The sequence below is a fragment of the Podarcis erhardii genome, assembly GCF_964252035.2.
Source record: "Podarcis erhardii genome assembly, chromosome: 2".
Lineage (NCBI taxonomy): Eukaryota > Metazoa > Chordata > Lepidosauria > Squamata > Lacertidae > Podarcis > Podarcis erhardii.
Window position 1 is genome coordinate 85622137 of NC_138498.1, and position 19724 is coordinate 85641860.

The 19724-nt window shown below is 43.8% G+C and overlaps 1 protein-coding gene and 1 long non-coding RNA gene across 3 annotated transcripts in view; one reads left to right on the forward strand and one right to left on the reverse strand.

Annotated features, from left to right (window-relative positions):
- Nucleotides 1–2135, reverse strand: part of LOC309336147 — a 29060-nt gene extending 26925 nt beyond the window's left edge. Inside the window, exon 1 of the long non-coding RNA XR_014153914.1 lies at nt 2004–2135. This is a non-coding gene — a long non-coding RNA (uncharacterized lncRNA). The remainder of the gene's footprint in view (nt 1–2003) is intronic.
- Nucleotides 15–15347, forward strand: GATA2 (GATA binding protein 2; the record flags this gene model as incomplete). 2 transcript variants are annotated; one of them, XM_081851620.1, is made up of 5 exons in its annotated part: nt 15–243; nt 1507–2124; nt 5411–5589; nt 11786–11911; nt 12780–15347. In XM_081851620.1, the coding sequence occupies 5 exons, from the start codon at nt 15–17 to the stop codon at nt 13077–13079; spliced, it is 1452 nt and encodes a 483-aa protein (XP_081707746.1). In that variant the 3' UTR covers nt 13080–15347. The 2 variants fall into 2 exon arrangements, with proteins under 2 accessions (XP_081707746.1, XP_081707747.1); XM_081851621.1 differs by having other exon boundaries at nt 5444–5589.
- Between the last annotated feature and the right edge of the window lie 4377 nt (nt 15348–19724).

Consider the following 19724-nt stretch of genomic DNA (forward strand, 5'->3'; position numbering starts at 1 on the left):
AGAAGCCCACAGGAATGGAGGTAGCCACGGACCAGCCGCGCTGGATGGCCCATCACGCCGTACTGAACGGGCAGCACCCGGAGAGCCATCACCCGGGACTGGCTCATAACTATATGGAACCAGCGCAGCTCCTACCTCCGGACGAAGTGGATGTCTTCTTCAATCATCTGGACTCCCAAGGCAACCCGTACTATGCCAACTCGGCCCATGCCAGAGCCAGAGTTTCCTACAGCCAGGCGCACGGTAATTCCCCCCCCCCCCCCGCTTGCTCCTTCCTCCCTCCACCCCCGGCCTCCCAGCTCTTCTTGCTTTCTGTTTCTGCCTCGGGCTCCTGCTGATCTTCATGGAGATGAGACTGGGAGGTTTCTGGCAAAGGAGAAATAGTAGATGAGGGCGATCGGGTTGGGTTTAATCCTAGAAAAAGGTTGGCGTGCCCTTTTTTTAAAAAGGGGGGGGGAATAGGAAAGGGAAGCGGCGTCTTCGCGTTAGGAGAGGGGGAAGGGGCTTGTTAACTACAGATATACAGTACTGTACTTCGCAGGCACAAGACCGGGCCATTTCCCGGATATGAAATCTAATCCTATTTGAAATACTTTTGGATCAGCATGCATATAAAGGCGGGGTCGGGGAAAGATGAGATGACGCGCACCTTTTTCATGTGTGTGGAGAAAGCTTTAAAAAGCATTGCAGTCACTGGGAGAAAAAAATCCTTCCAAAACCACCACCACTACCACCAAATACAACTCGTTCTGCTTAACAGAGCTCTGTTGAGAGGTGTGCGTGTTGCTTTTAAGACTAGGAAAGGCCCAACTCCTTGACACACTCACACACCCTGCCCTCTCCTCGTGTACTTTTAACGGTGGGGCTTTGCTTCCATGCCCGAAGTAGTTCAGCTGCTCGATTGCAGGAGGGAAGATCGCCTGCCTGGCGGTTGCCAAAATTCATTTGACCTGAGCAAAGAGTGCAGGAGCTGTGGGTTACCTTCCTATCTGGATTCCCCCCCCCCAAAAAAAAAACCCTGTTCCAAAGCACGGTATCCAGCATGCGGGCACTTTACTCCTGAATCCCCAATGATTTCCAAAAGAAGCCCCAAGTGTCCTTTTTCTTGCTGCTCACTGTTGATCCTGCAAGTTTTTATTTTATTTTGGGTAGGTTATACAGTATGGCAGGGCTCACGGCGGCCTCGTTTGCGCTGCTTTAACGAGCTTTTGACCCTCCTCTGGGAGTCAAACGCGCCTTTCCCTTGGAATGGGAGCTGAATCATGGCTGCTTGGAGCGGCTGGTATACTAATGTGCATGGCGTAGATTCCGGGCGCGGGCAAGGCTGACTCCATTTTGTGGCTCGAGTAGGGGCAAGGCCAAAGGGCTTGAACACAAGCCTTGCACACAAGGCCCCGCCAAGGCGCAGCGGGGTGCGGGGGTCGGCAGCTGGGTGGCCGGGAGAGAAAAGCGCCCTTAGGCCTCCCCTGACCGTCTGACTGACTGCCGCCCTTTCCCTGCCCGCAGCCCGCCTCACCGGGAGCCAGATGTGCCGGCCTCACTTGCTCCACAGCCCCGGCCTGCCCTGGCTGGACAGCAGCAAAGCGGCTCTGTCGGCGGCGCACCATCACAACCCGTGGACGGTGAACCCTTTCACCAAGGGGCCCTTGCACCCTTCGGCGGCCGGCGCGCCGCCCGGCGCCATCTCGGTGTACCCCGGCGGCGGCAGCTCGGCGTCGAGCGCGGCCTCCGCTTCGTCGCTCACGCCGGCCTCGCACTCTGGCTCGCACCTCTTCGGCTTCCCGCCCACGCCGCCCAAGGAAGTCTCCCCGGACCCCAACGCCGGCAGCAGCGCCGCCTCGCCCGCCTCGGCCTCGGCCGGCCGGCAAGACGACAAGGAGCCGCTCAAGTACCAGGTGTCCCTGGCCGACGGCATGAAGATGGAGAGCGCCAGCCCGCTGCGCAGCAGCCTCGCCGCCTCCATGGGCGCGCAGCCCTCCACGCACCACCCCATCCCCACCTACCCTTCCTACGTGCCCGCCGCCCACGACTACGGCGGCAGCCTCTTCCACCCGGGGAGCTTCCTCGGGGGGCCCGCCTCCAGCTTCACCCCCAAGCAGAGGAGCAAAGCCCGGTCCTGCTCAGGTAAGCCCCTTTTCTGCCCCACCCTCTTCTCACAGAATAATGATAATAATAAGAATAAATAATGCACCCCTTTAGGAAGGGAAAATGGGTCGGTGGGCTGCATGTGCATGGATTGGGGTGGAAGAGGAGGCAGCCCGTATGAGTGTTTGCTCAACTTTATGTCTTGTGTATATTCTCAAAAGAGGATTTATAATGCTCCTGCCTTACTCCGAGATAAGAACTGGAAACTGCTACCCTGGCCGCTGCTAATTAACAACTAATAGCAATAACTATATATATTTAAAATGCGGCCAAAGGATTCCGAGGTGACTTGAGGCATGTATCCTTTGTGCCCTCCTCTCTGAAATTCAATGCTCGGGATTGAGGCAGTTCATGTCATCCACCAGATAAGAGTTCAGAGATTTTGGTATAGTGGATAGAACAAAAAAATGAAAACAAGTGCTTAAAAATAAGGCTTTTGTGTATTTTGCGGGGTGGTTTTCTCAGTACAAATTGCAAAGACCAAACCACCCACATTGAACTAACTATTTAAATTTAAATAGTAGCATTTACCAAAAAAAAAAAAAAAAAGTTGAATGGATGCTGGAAGTTCTGGGCCACTTACATTCACATCCAGTTTATTAATTCAGTCTAAATTTACTGCTCCTTTGGTTTTGTAATTGCAATAAGCAAGGCAGATTAGAATTGCTGTTGGTGTATTAACATATACTGAAAACTGGAACAATTGTTTTTTATTTTAAAACTCTTTAAGCACCTTGATCTTGTGCAAAAAGAGTGGCTAAATGGGTTAAGGTGTAGGTAAATAATCTGGATTAAGTGATTCTGTGTTTCATAGGACATGTTTTTAAATGCCCTGCTTCGACCTGAATGGATTCCCCTTGCTCAGTTTTAGTGAGAAAGTGTAACCAAATTGAACTTACTCATACATTTTATGAGGATGGGGGAGCAGCTTGGAACAGCAGGGGCATCTCTAGCTTTCAAAAGTTTAGTTTGTTATTGCTAATTGGTTGTAGGCAAGCTGTCTCTCCCTTCAAGTTCCTGCCGCTGGTTTCTGCAGCATTCGGTCACCGCTGGGCCCAAGGGATGCAGTAATCCGTTAAAAAACCCCCACAAAACTGGCAGATCTGAATTATGCAAATAAGGGTTTATATTGGAAAATCTCTTAACGCAGCAATATAAAGGCCTAGGCCAGCTGTATTCACTGGAAATGTCTGGCAAGATCCTGTATTCCCTTGCCTCTTTTCGCGGGATCTCCACTAAGTTGCTTTTGTTAACTTGTGATAAAAGTTCATCTTTATTAAGCAGTACATTTTGCAAAGAACTAGCTGTTCAGGCTTGAAATTTACAAGGCCATTTTCTTAAAACTTCCAGAGGGCCTTATTTCCTTCAGATCATACAAGGAGCAAAAGTTCAAATATAGTTTACATACCAATGCTGGCTACTAAGGTACCTTGTAAATACTAATTTAAATGAATTCAATAAAACGGGGGGGGGGGAATAAGTGCCACTTATCATGTTAACTCGAGCTCATCCCTGTTTGTTAAAACAAGCAACTTAAAAAAAAATCCCATCTGTCATCACATATAAAATCTTTAAGCCAAAGAGACTCTCTTAACCTCTCTTTCTTTAAAAGCGTACTGTTTAATGAATAATATTCTCATGGATACAAAAGCTAATAATTTATGTTCATATTGCTTCATTTATATTTTTTGCTTTCAAACCTTACCAGGGCATAGTAAATACATATGGAGTTTAATGTGGCCAAAAATAAAAAATAAAACAGGATATATATGTCTATACACACATCTCTTTTCAAAGTGGCTAGTAATTCAGAAACATGATCTCTTTTATGAGCATTGCAACCCAAATATCACATGTTTTTACTGCTTCAGGATCTCCACTTCAAATTGCTCCCTTTCAAGAGCGAGAGAATTCACATTTTCCCCAGGACCCGAGATAGATTACTGTCTCCAGTACATAGAAACAGAATGCAATTTTAAAAATATCCCACACCACTGTTACTTTTCTAAAGTGCTCCAAACTAGATAAAACAGTCACCTTGGAAAATTAGGTCTCAGCCCCTCCTCCCCTCCTCTCTCAGCACAAGGCTTTTTATTAGATGTGAGTTTTCCTAAGTGTTGTAATGGAGACCCTGTCCTGTAGATGGAAGTGGGGAGAGTTCGTGACCATTTAATGTTTTTGTAGAAAAACCAAGACTCACGACAAGGCGACTCCTGCAGCTTCCTGCCCAAGGAGGGACAAAAGCGAGGAACTCAGCTTCACAGAGTTCCCTCATTTTTCACTCCAGCCTGTACTGTTTAAAAACCACCCACTCCATAGATTAAAGGAGACATAGATGCAGCAGAACTCAGCCTGCTCGAGTTACTGGCCAAAGTGTATTTCCTCTGCATTAAATACTGTATGATTTGCATAAACTGTGCTAAAAGAATTTCCTCTATTAACTAGACTTTTTCACAGACAAATGAACTTTTAGTAGATGTCCTCCCCCCTCCTTTTTATTATTTTTTTTAGAGGAACAAGCATACACATATCAGAATCTTTCAAGTTAGGTCAGTCCTTAAACATATAGCCAGTGAATATTTACGTATGATATGAACAAGCCAGCAACAAAGAGCATACTCAATCAATCAGAACTTCCTTATGAAATTGTAAACCGCAGGCTCAAAAAGTTAAATGTATACTCATTCAAAGAATACATTTCAAGCTGTTTTCCCTCCCTTATATTGAAAACCCTTATTGAACTATTTCAGATCTTTGTCCACTTTCAAACTCTGCTTAATTCCAGAGACAGTAGTATTCACAGGAAAAACAGTTTGGATCTGCTGATGGTGGGAGAGTTGCCATTCTGTTTAGATAACTATGCTAACTCGGCAATGCAATCCATACAATTGTTGATGTTCCTACTTTGCTTTTCTTGGGAGTTTTTTTTTGGGGGGGGAGTGAGGGGAGGAAAGAACAGTCCCAAATATGCTGTGGCCATAGAGCTGCATTAGACTGGAGAAGCAAAGCAGGACATTTTCTGCCACATTGATACCAGTGCAAGTTCTACTAAATATAATTGCTTTCTGATCGCTGTGTACGAAATTGATGCTTGAAATTTGTGCAACTCTCCTGGATTTAGACCTTTATTGCATGCACTGTAGATGTTGCCATTCATGTCTCTCTCTTGTTTTCCTCCCCTCTGTTTTGAATAATGTGCTGTTTTGATTTCTGGAATCTGCCTAAAAGGACAATGCAAAAAGCTTTTGTGAATTTGTTTTTAAAGAAAGAAATCCGGTTTCTTCGTGTTTCCATTTAGAAGGCAGAGAGTGTGTCAACTGTGGAGCTACTGCCACCCCTCTCTGGAGAAGAGACGGTACTGGGCATTACCTGTGTAACGCCTGTGGGCTCTACCACAAAATGAACGGTCAAAACCGACCTCTCATTAAACCTAAACGGAGACTGGTAGGTATCTATTTCTCTCTACCAGCTTTGAGGCTAAAATTATTTAATGGGACCACACACACACACACACACACACGTGTATGGTGACGAGAGGGCAACTTGACCCATCTCTGTGTGCTTCAGAGCCTGTATGGGATCTAGATATTGCACTGCACATGAGACCCATGTCACTCAGCGGTCACGGTGTCGCTTAGAGACATACTTTCTTTTTTGCAGGGAGTCCTGCCCGCAGAACTTTGCATGCCAAGTTACAGAACAATAGCAATTTTGTTTGTGGATATACATCACACATTTAGTATTTGACTGGCTTCTCTCCCCCCCCCCATCCATTGTTTTATTGTAGCTCTTAAATCGATCCTGTAAGGTAGGTTAGTGCTATTATTTCCATTGTGCAGGGGTAAGGACTGAGGCCGAAAGAGGGTGAGTTGCCTAAGGCTACAGAGTTGAGTTCGCTGCAGAGGTGAGATTTGTAGCTCAAAGACACTAGCCAGTGTGAAACCACCAGCTCACCTTCTCCTGGTCTGTCTGTATTTTCTCTAAAGCTCTGGCTGTTGAAAGGTGTGTAACCAATTGTGCCTGCCTGTTTGTTCCTGTGGCTGCATTCTGTCCCTTTTATCCAGAAAGGACAGCTTTAATTCATTTGACCTCTTGGACAGTTCAGAAGTAGGCTGGAACTGAAAGTGTTAGTCATGTATGCCCTTCCAGCCCAAAAGTCCAAAAAGAGATCCAAAGCAGAAAGTGTAAAGGAAAAAAAAAGAGAGATTGGGAAATCAGATGCGTCAAAATTGTTGCTATCTGCTCAGTAATTATTTTGATAAAGTAATTTTTGTACTCAGAGATTCCATGGTAAAACTAACATTAGCTCTCTCTTCTCTCTCTCTCTCTCTTTGGGCAATTCTCTAATTGCCTTTTTAAAAGAACTGATTATTTTTCCATGGAGTCACCTATACTGTGTATTTTCATTTGAGTGATTAAAAAAAAAAAAAAATTCTAGGCTCCTGGTAGTAGTTTCCTATCCGGATATCTGTACTCTGAAGATAAGGAAACTTTGTGTATCTGTTTCCTGACTCTAAAAGCTTTAAAGAGTTTCTATAGACAAGCCATGCCAGTCAGGCTGTCTGTTTTGAAATTGCGAATGTGCTCCACTCTACAAATGCTTGTAAAAAAAATATGCTAAGAATAATAAATATTTTTCTTTTTTGGAGCAATGTGGTTTGTGGGGTTGGGTGGAGGTCCTAAAACTCTCCCTCATCATTTGGGGGGGGGGGGCGTTTTTTGCCTCAGCAAGAACTAGGAGGAGACTGAAGGAGCGGCTTTAGTAATCTAAAGCTAGGATGGGCTACAGTGGGGGTCGGCTGTGAGTCAGAATTTCAACAGGGCGAGCTTCTTAATAGGCTTGCTTTCTTTCTGAAGTGAGTGACACGTCTAGAAAAATGTTAAGACAACAGTGTAACATTATCGTCTCTCGCAGGCTAAACTCCATGCCAGACTAAATGGGACAGGCCATAGAGTTAAGCGGCAGAGTCTAGTATCAATAAACTATCTCAAATATGCAAACATAGCTCTCTGCTTTCAAATGTTTGGTGGGAGACTGCAAGTCCTTAACTTACTGCAAGTTTCTGGAGTTTGTGTTACTATATATTTTTTATTTGTTAGATCAAGGAGTGAGCCAGGACAACCCAAACTCTAAGAACTTTCCAAATACTATAAACAATCGGTATTGAAAAATCACCACTATTGTCCAATAACAATGATATTAATTTTAAAATACTGCACCACCTTTTTTTTACCCACTGAGACCTCCAAAAAGCATTGCAAAATTTGGAAGTCTGGATAAAAGATGAAAATGTTTATAAACTGTGCCAGAAAGCTGTAGCCGTATAAGAGATAAGAAATAATCTTGATCCAGTGATAGGGATCTAAACATTGCTCGGCTGCAATGAAAGCATGATGGGGCGGGGAAGGCTAGCTTCAATCATTCAGCCTGAACATCTAGCTCTATTTAAGGGTGTTGTTGTTGTGTTTTTTTGGGAAGGGGGGGGGTCTCTCAGTGCTCGCAGGCCAATAGCAGATTAGTGCTGTGATGGGCTTTTGAGTGAAGCCCTTCATGACATAGATGAGCTAATAGACAGAGTAGGAACACAGGAAAGCGTAGGACTCGGTTTGAGAGGCTTTGCCACTATTCCCTCACCCCATCTTATCATCCAGAAGTGCTGGGGCCTCAGTGGGGGACGGAAACACCTAAGCTATGCCCCAGGCATCCCCTTTCCCCAGCTCTGGTCCTACTTGTACTGATCACAGCTGTGAGAAGCTTCTACTCACCAGCCTTCATCACTCTGAGAAACAGGAGCAGTTTCTTGGCCTTCTTTTGCACTCCTAGTTCTTTGAATGGGACTCAGTAAACTTGGAATAAGTCGGGAGGGGGGCCTTAGCCCAGTGGCAGAGTATGTATGTGCTTTTCCTGCAGAAGCAATGGTAGTAATTCACTTTCTGGCAAGTAACAGGTTAGTTTATTACAGGATTTCCTAAACTTGGGGCTCCAGTTGTTTTTGGACTACAATTCCCATCATCCCTGGGCACTGGTCCTGCTTGCTAGGGATGATGGGAGTTGTAGTCCAACAACAGCGGTAGACCCAAGTTTAGGAAACCCTGGTTTAGTACATTATTTGGATTAGGTGGTATAGGATGTGGAAGACTTGCTTTGACCCTGGGGAGCTATTACCAGTCAGAATGGACACTACTGGGCTAACTGAAAAACTGCCTGGTGTAACAGAAGGCTGTGTCTTATAAGGAGCTTCTGAAGACAACTTTGGTGAACAGAATAGTGTAATCGCAGTTGGCACATTACATTTTCATGCCTTACACAAAAAACTCCAATGGCACGCATTCTCCGATTCCACTACCACACTTTTTCACATAGTTCCCATTCATTTCAATTGGTCTTGTAGAAAAGAACTTCTTGGAGGATTATGATCCAGGGAGCAGATGTGCCTCTGCTGCACTTCAGGGCAACCAATTTCTACCACCTGAATTAGCCTCTTAATTTTGTCTCATGGTATGGTCAACTCCAGTTATAATGATTTTTTTTCAATAGTCCTTTTATAATATTGCTTTGTTTCTGAACGTGCTTTCCTTCCATTCATTTTGTAACTTTATGATTCAGATATATTTTTTTCTGCAGCTCCTAACACATTCTTGGTGCCAAACGTAGCAATAGCAGCAGTTGTAAAAATAAATGTATGCTTCTCTCTCTTTCTCTTTCTCTTTCTCTTTCTCTTTCTCTTTCTCTCTCATTTCTCTACTCATGAGAGCTGGCTATTAAAGACAAACATGCTTAGTTGTGAGACTCATGATGAAACTGTGAAAATTGGTAAACACAGTCATGAGCTTTTTAGTATACATTGGTACCTTGGTTTACAAACTTAATCCGTTCCGGAAGTTCGTTCTTAAACCGAAGCCATTCTTAAACCGAGGTGCGCTTTCCCTAATGAGGCCTCCCACCACCAGTGCCCTTTCAATGTTCGGCTTCCATTCGTAGAAAGAGGTAAAGTTTGCTAACTGGAACGCTACATCCAGTTTTGCAGAGTTCGTATACCGAATAGTTTGTAAACAGGGCTGTTCTTAAACCGAGGTACCACTGTACACTGAAAGGCTTGGGAGAATCGGTGACCGTTGTGCACAGTCAAGATGGTTGGATAGTTTGTCCTCATACAGAAGACATTCCCAGCATTGCAGCTGAAATCAGATGGAATAAGAGCAGTGGTAGCACCCTATGTAGATAGGCACATTTTTTTGGTCTAAACTGGATCCAGAGTAGAGGTCTGTCCTATATTCTGCCATAGTGAGGTGCACATTTTGTGTCAGCTTCAGAAACTGGGCTTGTAGAAATTGAATCAGTGTCACAGGTTGAGCCATAAGGCGCTGTCGTAGTACACATTTCATTTGCTTGGATGGTGCAATAATGCTCATGGAGCTTTTGAGGATCAGCTCATCCATGCTTTTTACATATTTGTATATATTTCCCTGACACACTCATTAGGCTGCGCCAAACATAGTGTACTGAACATATTTCCTGGAGCAGAATACCTTTGAACCCTTTGTATGAAGGATTCTTTCCTAAAAGAGAATGTGCATTTCCTCCCCCCACTCCTAAAATTTTCTGAAATGACCCCATTGTTTTCAGGGTTATGGGTCACTCAGCCAAGTGCCAATCTAGGGGGGGAAGAGTTTTTCCCCCCTGAATGTAAATCTTACTTAGGTTGCTTTCATGTTGAGGACCTCCCTCCCTCCCTCCCCACTCCTTGGGGGCCCAAGCAACATTATAAAACAACAGTAAACACTAAACACAATCCACAGGAGCTTTTCAGTTCAGTCTGGTAGCCCTAGAGCTCATATCAGACTCTGTAGCAAGGCTGAAGTTTAGTATGTTTAGTGCTTAGCAAGTCAGAAGGACTAGTTTAATTTTGCATATTACAATGCAAATTCAAACATCTTCAGAAGTGTATAGATGTGGTCATATATATTGGGTGCCAGTGCAGTATTGCACATCTTCATGTTACTGCCATGTCAAAGGCAGATTAATCAGCCCAGTTGTTTAGGGTCCGAGTGTTAATTAACTAGCTGCCTAAATACACCAAACCATCAGGTTACAAATTAGAATCAAATGCATAGTTTTTGTCGTGGTTAGAACTAAATGCACTCCTGCTGCATTTAATACACAGACAAGAGAACGGTACAAACTCATTTTATTCAAGTGACCTGGATGATCAGAAATGTGGATAACTGCTGAATATACTTCATACTTCATGAGGGATGGGTGCATTCGTTAAAAGACTTTGAGGGAAACATTGGTGGTGCTATACAATGTGTCATACAAAATGGCAATAAATATTCTTTTAAAAGCAAGGAGTTTGAGATAATGAGAACAGGGAATTTTTAATATTTTTTTTACTGTTCCACAAAGTTCTGTATATGGGTAATGGGCTATAGCCAAATAAGTTCTTCTCAGAGTAGATAAAGTTAATGAACCAAAGTTAGTTATATATGTTAGCTTTAATGGGTCTACTTAGTAGAACTAGCATGGGAGGTTGGGTCAAATTAGACACCGTGAGTAAAGCATCTGGGCAATCAGTGCTTTTTTTCAGGGGGTGCTTAGTACTGGCATCTCTTTTTGTTGTTAAAAAGTGTGACACTTACTGTAACAACTTCACGGTGAGTACCGGCACCTATTTTTCTAGAAAAAAGCACTGCGTGCAAGAATGTGTGGGCAAAGGCTTCACATGGAAAGGTGCAAACCTTCTCTCCCCCGCTCCCCACCTTCCCTTTCGGTGCTCTTCTGTTTTAAGACACTTTCTCCCAGTTTTGGCTCAGGTGACGGAAGTGAAACAGCCTAGAAGAAAGTTGCTTAAAGTAGTGGAACACAGCAAGTTACGGGTTTGGGGTGATGTTCAGTCCGTTCTCCTGCTCCTCTCTTGCTTTACAGTTGTATCTCGGCTCCCGAGCGATCGAAACCCGGAAGTGAGTGTTCTGGTTTTCGAATGTCCTTTTAGAAGCCGAATGTCTGACAGGGCTTCCGCTGATTCCGATTGGCTGCTTTGGTTTTTGAACGTTTTGGAAATCGAACAGACTTCCAGAACAGATTCTGTTTGACTTCTGAGATACGACTGTATATACATGGATAACATGACAATTCAGATGCAGTTTTTCCACACTGTTCATACAGCCCAGAGCTCCAGGTGCATTTTTGATGCACACATTAAGCTCTTGCACAGTTGGAATTTTCCATTTAGTTCTCTGGCGCAGAAGAATGAGAGGCCAAGCAGGTGGGCAAGGAACTACTAGACTGGTGCACTAATGCACATACATCCCCCCCCCCCAATTTTTGAGCTATGGGACCAAACACCTACAGGCATCATAATATCCCAGGTTAGCTACCAAATACATTTGACAGAGTAATGTACCACCCATTAGCATTAGGTCCAGGTTTACATTTTCAAAATAGATCATTTAAATCCCAGAACAAATGGGGGTGGGGGTGGAACATGGAAAGGGGTTTCCCCCCCTGCTGTGTGTGTGTGTGTGTGTCCTCATTTATTTCATTAAAATGCTTGCTTCTTAAAAATTAAATTATATTGCACGTGAACCATTGAAAGAACAGATTGTTCAACATATTCTCTCTCCCCCCCGCTTTAATTAGTCAGCAGCTAGGAGAGCAGGAACTTGTTGTGCCAACTGCCAAACAACCACCACCACCTTATGGCGACGTAATGCGAATGGGGACCCAGTGTGCAATGCCTGTGGACTGTACTATAAATTGCACAATGTGAGTATTTGCCTGCCATGTGTCACCCTTTTGCTTGCTTAGCTGCGATTGATGCCGCAACTGCATGGCGTCCACCAGCCCCTGTGTATTCACTGCAGGGAGTCCTTTTATTTTTTTATTTAAAGAGAAAAGCTTTTTAGGGTTCCCCTGGGAAGTCACGGCCATTCTTTGTTGGCATAGTGATGTGGAATTCAGTGACATTACAATGTATTAGCTTGGCTTCTAAAGCACACGGGTGATTTAAGCAAAATAGGGTTAAGAACTTTTGGTTATAACCCAAACACTGCATGGTTTTCTGCCTTTCCCAGAAATTCAGAGGACATTTCAAATGGATTCATGTAAAGTTTAATTCAATCGGGGTATCTTTATATAAGTTTGGCATTGCATGAAAGAAATTGTAGAATGCTCTGATCGGTTCCAAATTTTATATATCTGAACATAGAAATAGTGCAAACTTTCTTCTTTTTAAAAATTGAAACACTCCAGCTTTAGAATCTGGTGCTGTGTGTGTGCCTCCCTCTTTTTTTTTTTTTTTTTAAAAGGAAATCTTTTTTTCTTTCTTTTTTAAATTAGGAAATGAATGAAGGTTAAGGGCTAAGGCTAAGGAAAGGAGGGGTGGAAACTGCCAGTATTTGGTCCAACTTGCTTTTTCATGTCTGAAGTTTTCCAGTGTGGTTTCATTAAACAAATCAAATTTTATAAACAAAATCTGCGGGGAGGAAGGAGGAGATGTAGGCTTTTCGTTTAGTTTTTTGGCCTGAAAATGATTTCTGTCCAGGAAACTCTCAGGGGCTGTTTAAATATTTTTATTTTTGTACACAAGAAGGTCATTTTGCTTGCATGAGCCTGATTTTCTCATTTCTTGCAGGTGAACAGGCCTTTGACTATGAAGAAGGAAGGAATTCAGACCAGAAATAGGAAAATGTCTAACAAGTCGAAGAAGAGCAAGAAAGGCTCTGAATGCTTTGAGGAACTTTCCAAGTGCATGCAGGAGAAATCTTCTCCATTCAGTGCTGCTGCCCTTGCCAGTCACATGACACCGATGGGGCATTTGCCACCTTTCAGCCACTCTGGACATATCCTGCCAACGCCTACCCCCATTCACCCATCTTCCAGCATCTCATTTGGACATCCACATCCATCCAGCATGGTCACAGCCATGGGATAGAATCTGAAGATCCTAACAGAGAACTTGAAAACCCTGGGCTTTGCCTATAAGACAACAGCGAGGAAAAAAAACTGCCCAGAGGAGAGAATGTAGGGAAGGAAGAGGAACGAAAGGGGATCTCATTCCAGTGTGGTTCGACTCCTAGCGTTAGACTAAAACTTTGCAGTGATGGGTCTTCTGCAGAAATGCTTAATGGTGCCTGTTATGCACTTTGCCCCCTCAGGTAAATGGAGAAAGAGGAACTCACCTGTCTGAAATGATACCTTCTGGTCCCAGCAGAAAGAAAAGGTAGCTGAAGCAGTCGAAGAAGCTGGAGCCAGCTTTCCTTTCTCTTTGTTAATTACTGTGAATATTGTAAAGAGATTAGCATCCTCCCAAGGCAAGAGGAAGCTCAGTGGTAGCCGCCCATGCTGGATTTCTATCACAGACTTTGTGTTCAGGGGAGGAAAAATGGACAACTTTATAAAAAAAAATCTACTTTTTAAGAAAAGAAATCAGATACAGGAAAAAAAAATCATTATTTATTTTGCTCTTGTGTTCCAGAAAGAGCTTCAAAACTCTTGCATGTTCTTGTGGATCTTATTTTATTTTTTTATTTTGTTTAAAGAAACGTCCACCCAGGTAAAGGTTTTTTTAAAAAATCTTCTTATTGCTTTAATGGCCACTCTTGATTCTCTTCATCGCTGTTAGACTTTTAAAAAATCTACTAGGAAGGGGCTGTGTACGTGAAAGAGGGAGACATTTGGCGCTGACCTAGGTTCCAACAGCCTCAAGGTGCAGATTATTTTGACATAATTTCTGTATTCATTTTTGTCAATGTGAAGGTCTTTTTTAAAAAAGCATGGCATCCTACAAGAAGACCAAGATACACTGGACAAATGGCTAAAAGGTTTTTCCATACCGAACAGTCCTGCATTGGCCGGAGGGCTAAAATGCACAAAATCGGCATTTCTTCCCCATCATACCTCTCTGAGCATCTAGTTGGTTGTAGAAAGTGATAACAGTTATACTCGCATCCCAGGCTGCCCTTCTCTCTTGCTCCTTCCCAACAGCAGGTCTGAACTGCATCTCTTCCAGTCATGGATTGTGTTGTTTTAGATAGAGCACACCAGTCCACTAAGTTCCATGATTTGCTCCATCCACCTAGCTTGGGGGTTGCCAACTTTTTTGGGGAACCCATGGGCACATTCAGAAAATGGGCACAACACACACACACCACAGCCAAGCATACATTGCAATCCATTCTATTGACCACAATAGAATGCTTCTTTCGTTGTCTGACATCAGCGGTAGGAGGGGACCCCATGGGTGCCAAGGGAGACTTCTGTGGGCACATCTGTGCCTGCAGGCAATCTGCGATCTAACTCCACAACCTCTGTGCTCTATCCGCTCTCAACCTCCCGGTCGGTGCAGGGCTGCCACGCTGTTTCTATCACTCCTGTTATCTGTGCCTTCTTTCCCTGTTCCCCCGTCTGCACAAAGACATGCCCTTCGCACCAAAAAGCCCTACTAACTCCTGGCACTAGGAGCCCCCAGAACCTAAAAACGTCCCTCATTGACACACCACCTTTATGCATTGCTCTTGTTCAGTCTCCAGTTGCTCTGATGGTTTTGTGTAGAGTTTTTGTTTCATATGAACCTAGGAAGCTGCCTTATACCAAGTCAGATGATTGGTCAGTCTAGCTCAGTATTACCTACAGAGACCGATGGCAACAACTCTGCCATCTTTCCTAGCCCCACCTTGAGGATGGGAGGGGGGGCTGCCCTGTTTGTGCTGCAGCACAGACAGTTTGGTGTAGTGAGCCGCCCTAACACGGATTCAGATCCTCCTTGTATCCTTCTCAGTACAGTCTGCTGAGATTGGAGGTATGGCAGGTGGTCTCCCAGGTCTCAGGCAAGAGTGTTTCTTTTCTGAGATGGTGATGCCAGATGCTGAACCTTTCACACATAAAACCCTGGAGCTGTAGCCCTTGCTTTAGTGGTCTGTGCCCCTGGATCTAACACGCAACCCTTAATTCAGAGCAAGGGAAAGAAAACCATATTAAGGATCTGCCATGATGCTTTTGTTTTGTCTGTTTGATTAGCAGACCTTGCCCAAGATACTAAGAAATGTTACGGTAGCTAATTCCCTACTAGATGTTTTAAATAATGTGTCCAGAGGTGGAGTTTGCCATCTGTAGGCATGCATGTCACACAGCTCCTTTCCTAGCTGTGAAACTGGTGAAGGGCGGAAAATAGGTGACGGTCTATAAGGGAGAGTGGTGGAAGAGAGAGAGAGAGAGACCTGTTTTCAGATTCGTCCAGTAGTTCAGACATAGCAACAGCTACTGAGTGATGGGAAAGTGATCTGCTACTGGGGAGCATAGACGGGTATCCTGGCCGTTTTCTATATGACATATATGTTTGTTTTTTGTAAGGAAAAATCACAAATGTTGAGAAACAGAAAAAAAAGTTATATCCCATTCTGAAACCATATTGTACGTAAACAACCGAAAAATAAAGCTCTTGCCAGTGTGAAGTGTTTTCTCCTAATTGTTATGATCTGATGACTTTCATGATCACAAGGTCCAGTATAACATATGATGTACATATTTAGCTATATTTCTGATGAGAAAAAAGCCCCTGTGAGCAAAGGGGTTTGATAATGTAAACCGCATAAGCTTAATTCTGTGACGAGCTTTTTCTTGTTTGTTTTTTTAATGGGTTTTTTTTAATCAAGCCAATTGTATCTTAACTGCAAAAGTCTGCTTAAAACAAAAAACAGAGGTGTACGTTGGTTTTGGTTTCTCTTTCCTGCCCCCCCCCAATATATAATTCAGCTGTTTTATAAAGAACGAAGGACCAAGCATCCAAAGTGAAAAGTTGCTTTCCTCCCTTTTCTGGTTGGTGTGGGCATATATAGCTGCACTTTGTGAAGAAATAGAAATAATCGCCAAAACAAGTGGAAGAGAAATTCTGTCTGGGAGAAATGGCATCTTCAATTGACAAACTGGGAAATTAAACTACCTTTTATATTTAAGGGAGGCGGGGGGCTTTAAAAAAAATGGTACAGTTATACACGATTTGTAACTCAATTCAAATTCTTTAGGGGTGGGAGTGGCTGGGTGAGAGCATGAGAGGCTTCATGACATTGGGGGAGAATAGCCACCCAGTGCTGCTGCTGCTGCTCCACAATCTTCCTTTGTCTCTGTGGGGTGAGCCCTCGACAAGCCCCGCTTTGGTGAATGGAGATTGTGCAGCAGGAGTGCTTGCTGGGCAGGGTCCACACAGTCGACAAAGTGCAATATATTGTCAGTCACTGCAGCGTATAAGAACCGCAGTCAGGATTTAAATTATTTTGTACTTGTATCAGCATAAAGATTTGGCAGTATTTTCTGTTTTGTTTTTTAATTTTGGCTTAATTTTTGGTTTAGTGAACTAAGTTATTGTTAATTATGTACAACATGTTTATATATTGTCTGTAAAAAAAAGTGTATGCTTCCCTCATATTCCTTCAAGGTGAATACTGCTAAGAATAATAATAAAAAATACCCCCTTTTTGTGAAAGCAAGTTTTTGCTCTCTCTCTACTTTAGGTTTCTTGACTTTTTCAGATCTGGGACCCACTTTGAACCCAAATGTGCATTTGGGGACCTGCTTCTTAATCTTTTACTGTATATTTGCATGCTGGTAGTGCCATTGTTGGGATCCACTTTGGATCTGGCTGTGACGCTAGGGAGTCCTGACACACACCAGTTGAAGAGCACTGGTCTCTAGATGATGTTGCTTCATAGGGCAGTGTGGTGAAAGGATGATTGGAGTTTCTGGAGTCGTCATGATGGGGCTTGGGTGTTTGTGACAGTATTGGAAGAGAAGCCATGGGAATTTTTTCTCCTGCAGCAAGCATTAGGCACAAAAGCATATCTCCTGAGCACACAAGCTGCCCTGGAATTTCCCCACACAGACAAAAGTTCCTTAAGCTATAAGCAGATGTTCCAAATAATCTTTTGAGTTTGGGGAGTAGCTTTTTGAATGCACAGGCTGCTGCTGCAATTTGGACCAGGTGGGTCAGAAGATCCACTTCCCATTCAATGTTATCAGTGCTTTTTTTCTGATGGTATTCAAAGGTATAAAGTCAGTGCAGCTTGATTGGGAAGAGGGAGGTGGTAGAAAGAATTGCCATAACAGTTAACTTGAGAATTTAGATTTAAGGCCATTTTCATTTGTAATGCCAAAAAGTGCCCTTGAGCTGCTTCTCTTATTTTGGTCAGAAGTGAAGGATGGAAATGCAAGACAGAAGATGAAGGGCAGTCAGTTTTAAATTTGATAACATTCCACCCAATGTAGGTTTCACAATACAGACCTAACAGTTTCAATTTCCTGTGTGAAAACTCACTTTGTTTACACACACACACTCCAGTTTTTGGGCACTGAGCAATAACCTGGGTCAGAATTCAACATGCAATGTCTGTAGCTCTACCAACAATGCCAGATTTTATATTGTAACACATTTTAATACAGATCTTTTCACTGTTAATAAGTTTTAGCAACTATTACCGGTAAATGAGGGCAGAAATAAATCCCTGTTGCAGTAACATTCATCTGGCACAGTGTCTCTGATAGCTAGACCTGATTTGGTGGGTTTCATTACACTGGTTTCAGTAGCACTTAAAAGCATGCTTAACTTCCTCTGGATTGTGTCTATAGGGTGATACGCAATGAAATGGAAGTGAGCCTGGGGCTTAGAATGCATACGTATAGTTTGGTTATAGGATAGAGCATCAATTCTCCCCAACCTCCAGTTGCCCACATCACTGTTGCATACTGGGATGATGAGGACAAAGCCAATTCAGCATTCCCACTGTTGCATTTGCACTGTGCTGCCCTCGCTGCTGCCATTTCCCTCTCCATCCCAGAATGCAGCAGTGATGCAGTTGAGCTTGAGCGGAGGTCTGGTTAGGACCCACAACACCACCATCTGCTACTGCTGTTATGTTAGCAAAACATACTTCCCCTTGTGCTTCTGCTTGTGCAACAGGATGTCAGAACTGACTGGGTCACCCACCCAGACTGTGACCATTAGACCTTTCTGGGCAGGAAAGAGTAAAAAGGGCTTCTTTTTCCAGATAAGCCATACTTGAGCAACAAGGTCTCTTTGGACACTATTCTACCGCCGCCTTTGGTCTGTGCTCCTGCTTTGTCCTCTAGTCCTGCCATGCTCCCTGGTCCTGTCTCCTAGCTTATTCCTTGAGCCTGTTGCCTGATTTTTCCTTAAGTCTTGCTATACCCAAGGGTTCTCATCTTTGGCCTGTCTCCCCAGCTTTTGGCTCACTTCAGACTGTTGCCCACAGCGTAGCCCTTACACTCTGGAACATGTTAAGTAATAGCTGGGTGCCTCTGCAGAATATCTTTTCCTCACCACTGAATAACCGCAAGTAGTTACCACATCTAGAAATAGGAATAAGGCAGATCCCCATCTCGAAGGGAATCTCTTCTGGTCCAGCTTGAGTCCTGGTAACATCCACAAGACACAAAATGTCCCACAGCTCCACTAGAGGCATTTGATTGTTACAACCACTACATAAAATATAACTATATTGTTTACATAGTTTTATTATCTGTAAAAAAAATAATCAAGCTGAGTATTATGTGTGTCTGCAGATACTGTTGTACAGCATCTGAAAAATCAACCAGAATAACACTTGGGGCAATGTCTGTCCTTAATTGCAATGATAAAGCACAGAGGATATCTCAAACAGTATTATTTATTTAAAGCAGGTGCGGGGGACCTCCTTAATTAAGACTGAGGGCCACATTCCCTTCTGGGTGACTTTCCAGTGGCCACATGCCATTGGTGGGCAGAGCTGGGCCAAAAGTGGGCAAAGTAACAAAAGTGAATGTTATTTTGTGTACAGTAGGTTTGTTTCATCAAACTCAGATTTTCTATTCTTTATCCAGAAAAGCAAGAAGCATTATCGGAGTTCACTTACACATTATGGGAAGGCAAAAGCAGTTGAGGAGGGTGCAAATCAGGGCTGCTAAGGCTCTGGAGAAATTGTGGCCAGGGAAGACTCCTAAAAGCCAGCCAAGCAGGCCTGGAAGATCACATTTGGGTGCTGGGCCTAAGGTTCCCCATTCCTGATTTAAAGCCTGCATGCAGCTTTGTTTAAATGAACATGCTGCTTTTCTCAGTACAGTGGTACCTCGGGTTACATACACTTCAGGTTACATATGCTTCAGGTTACAGACTCCGCTAACCCAGAAATATTACCTCAGGTTAAGAACTTCGCTTCAGGATGAGAACAGAAATTGTGCTCCGGCAGTGCGGCGGCAGTAGGAGGCCCCATTAGCTAAAGTGGTGCTTCAGGTTAAGAATAATTTCAGGTTAAGAACGGATCTCCGGAATGAATTAAGTACTTAACCCGAGGTACCACTGTACAAAGAAGAACAGCTGCCTTTCTTTTATTGGTAATATAAGTCACAGTGGATGGTGGGGTGGGGCAGTGGTACTCATCTGCCTGCCCCCTGTTCACCCATGCTGCTGCATCCTGGGACAGAAAGGGCTGAGCCAGTGGAGAGGAAAGTATGGTACAAATGCAGCAGCAGAACCAAACCAACTCTCCTGCCATTGTGTTTGCACCACGCCAACCTCATTGCCACCTCACTC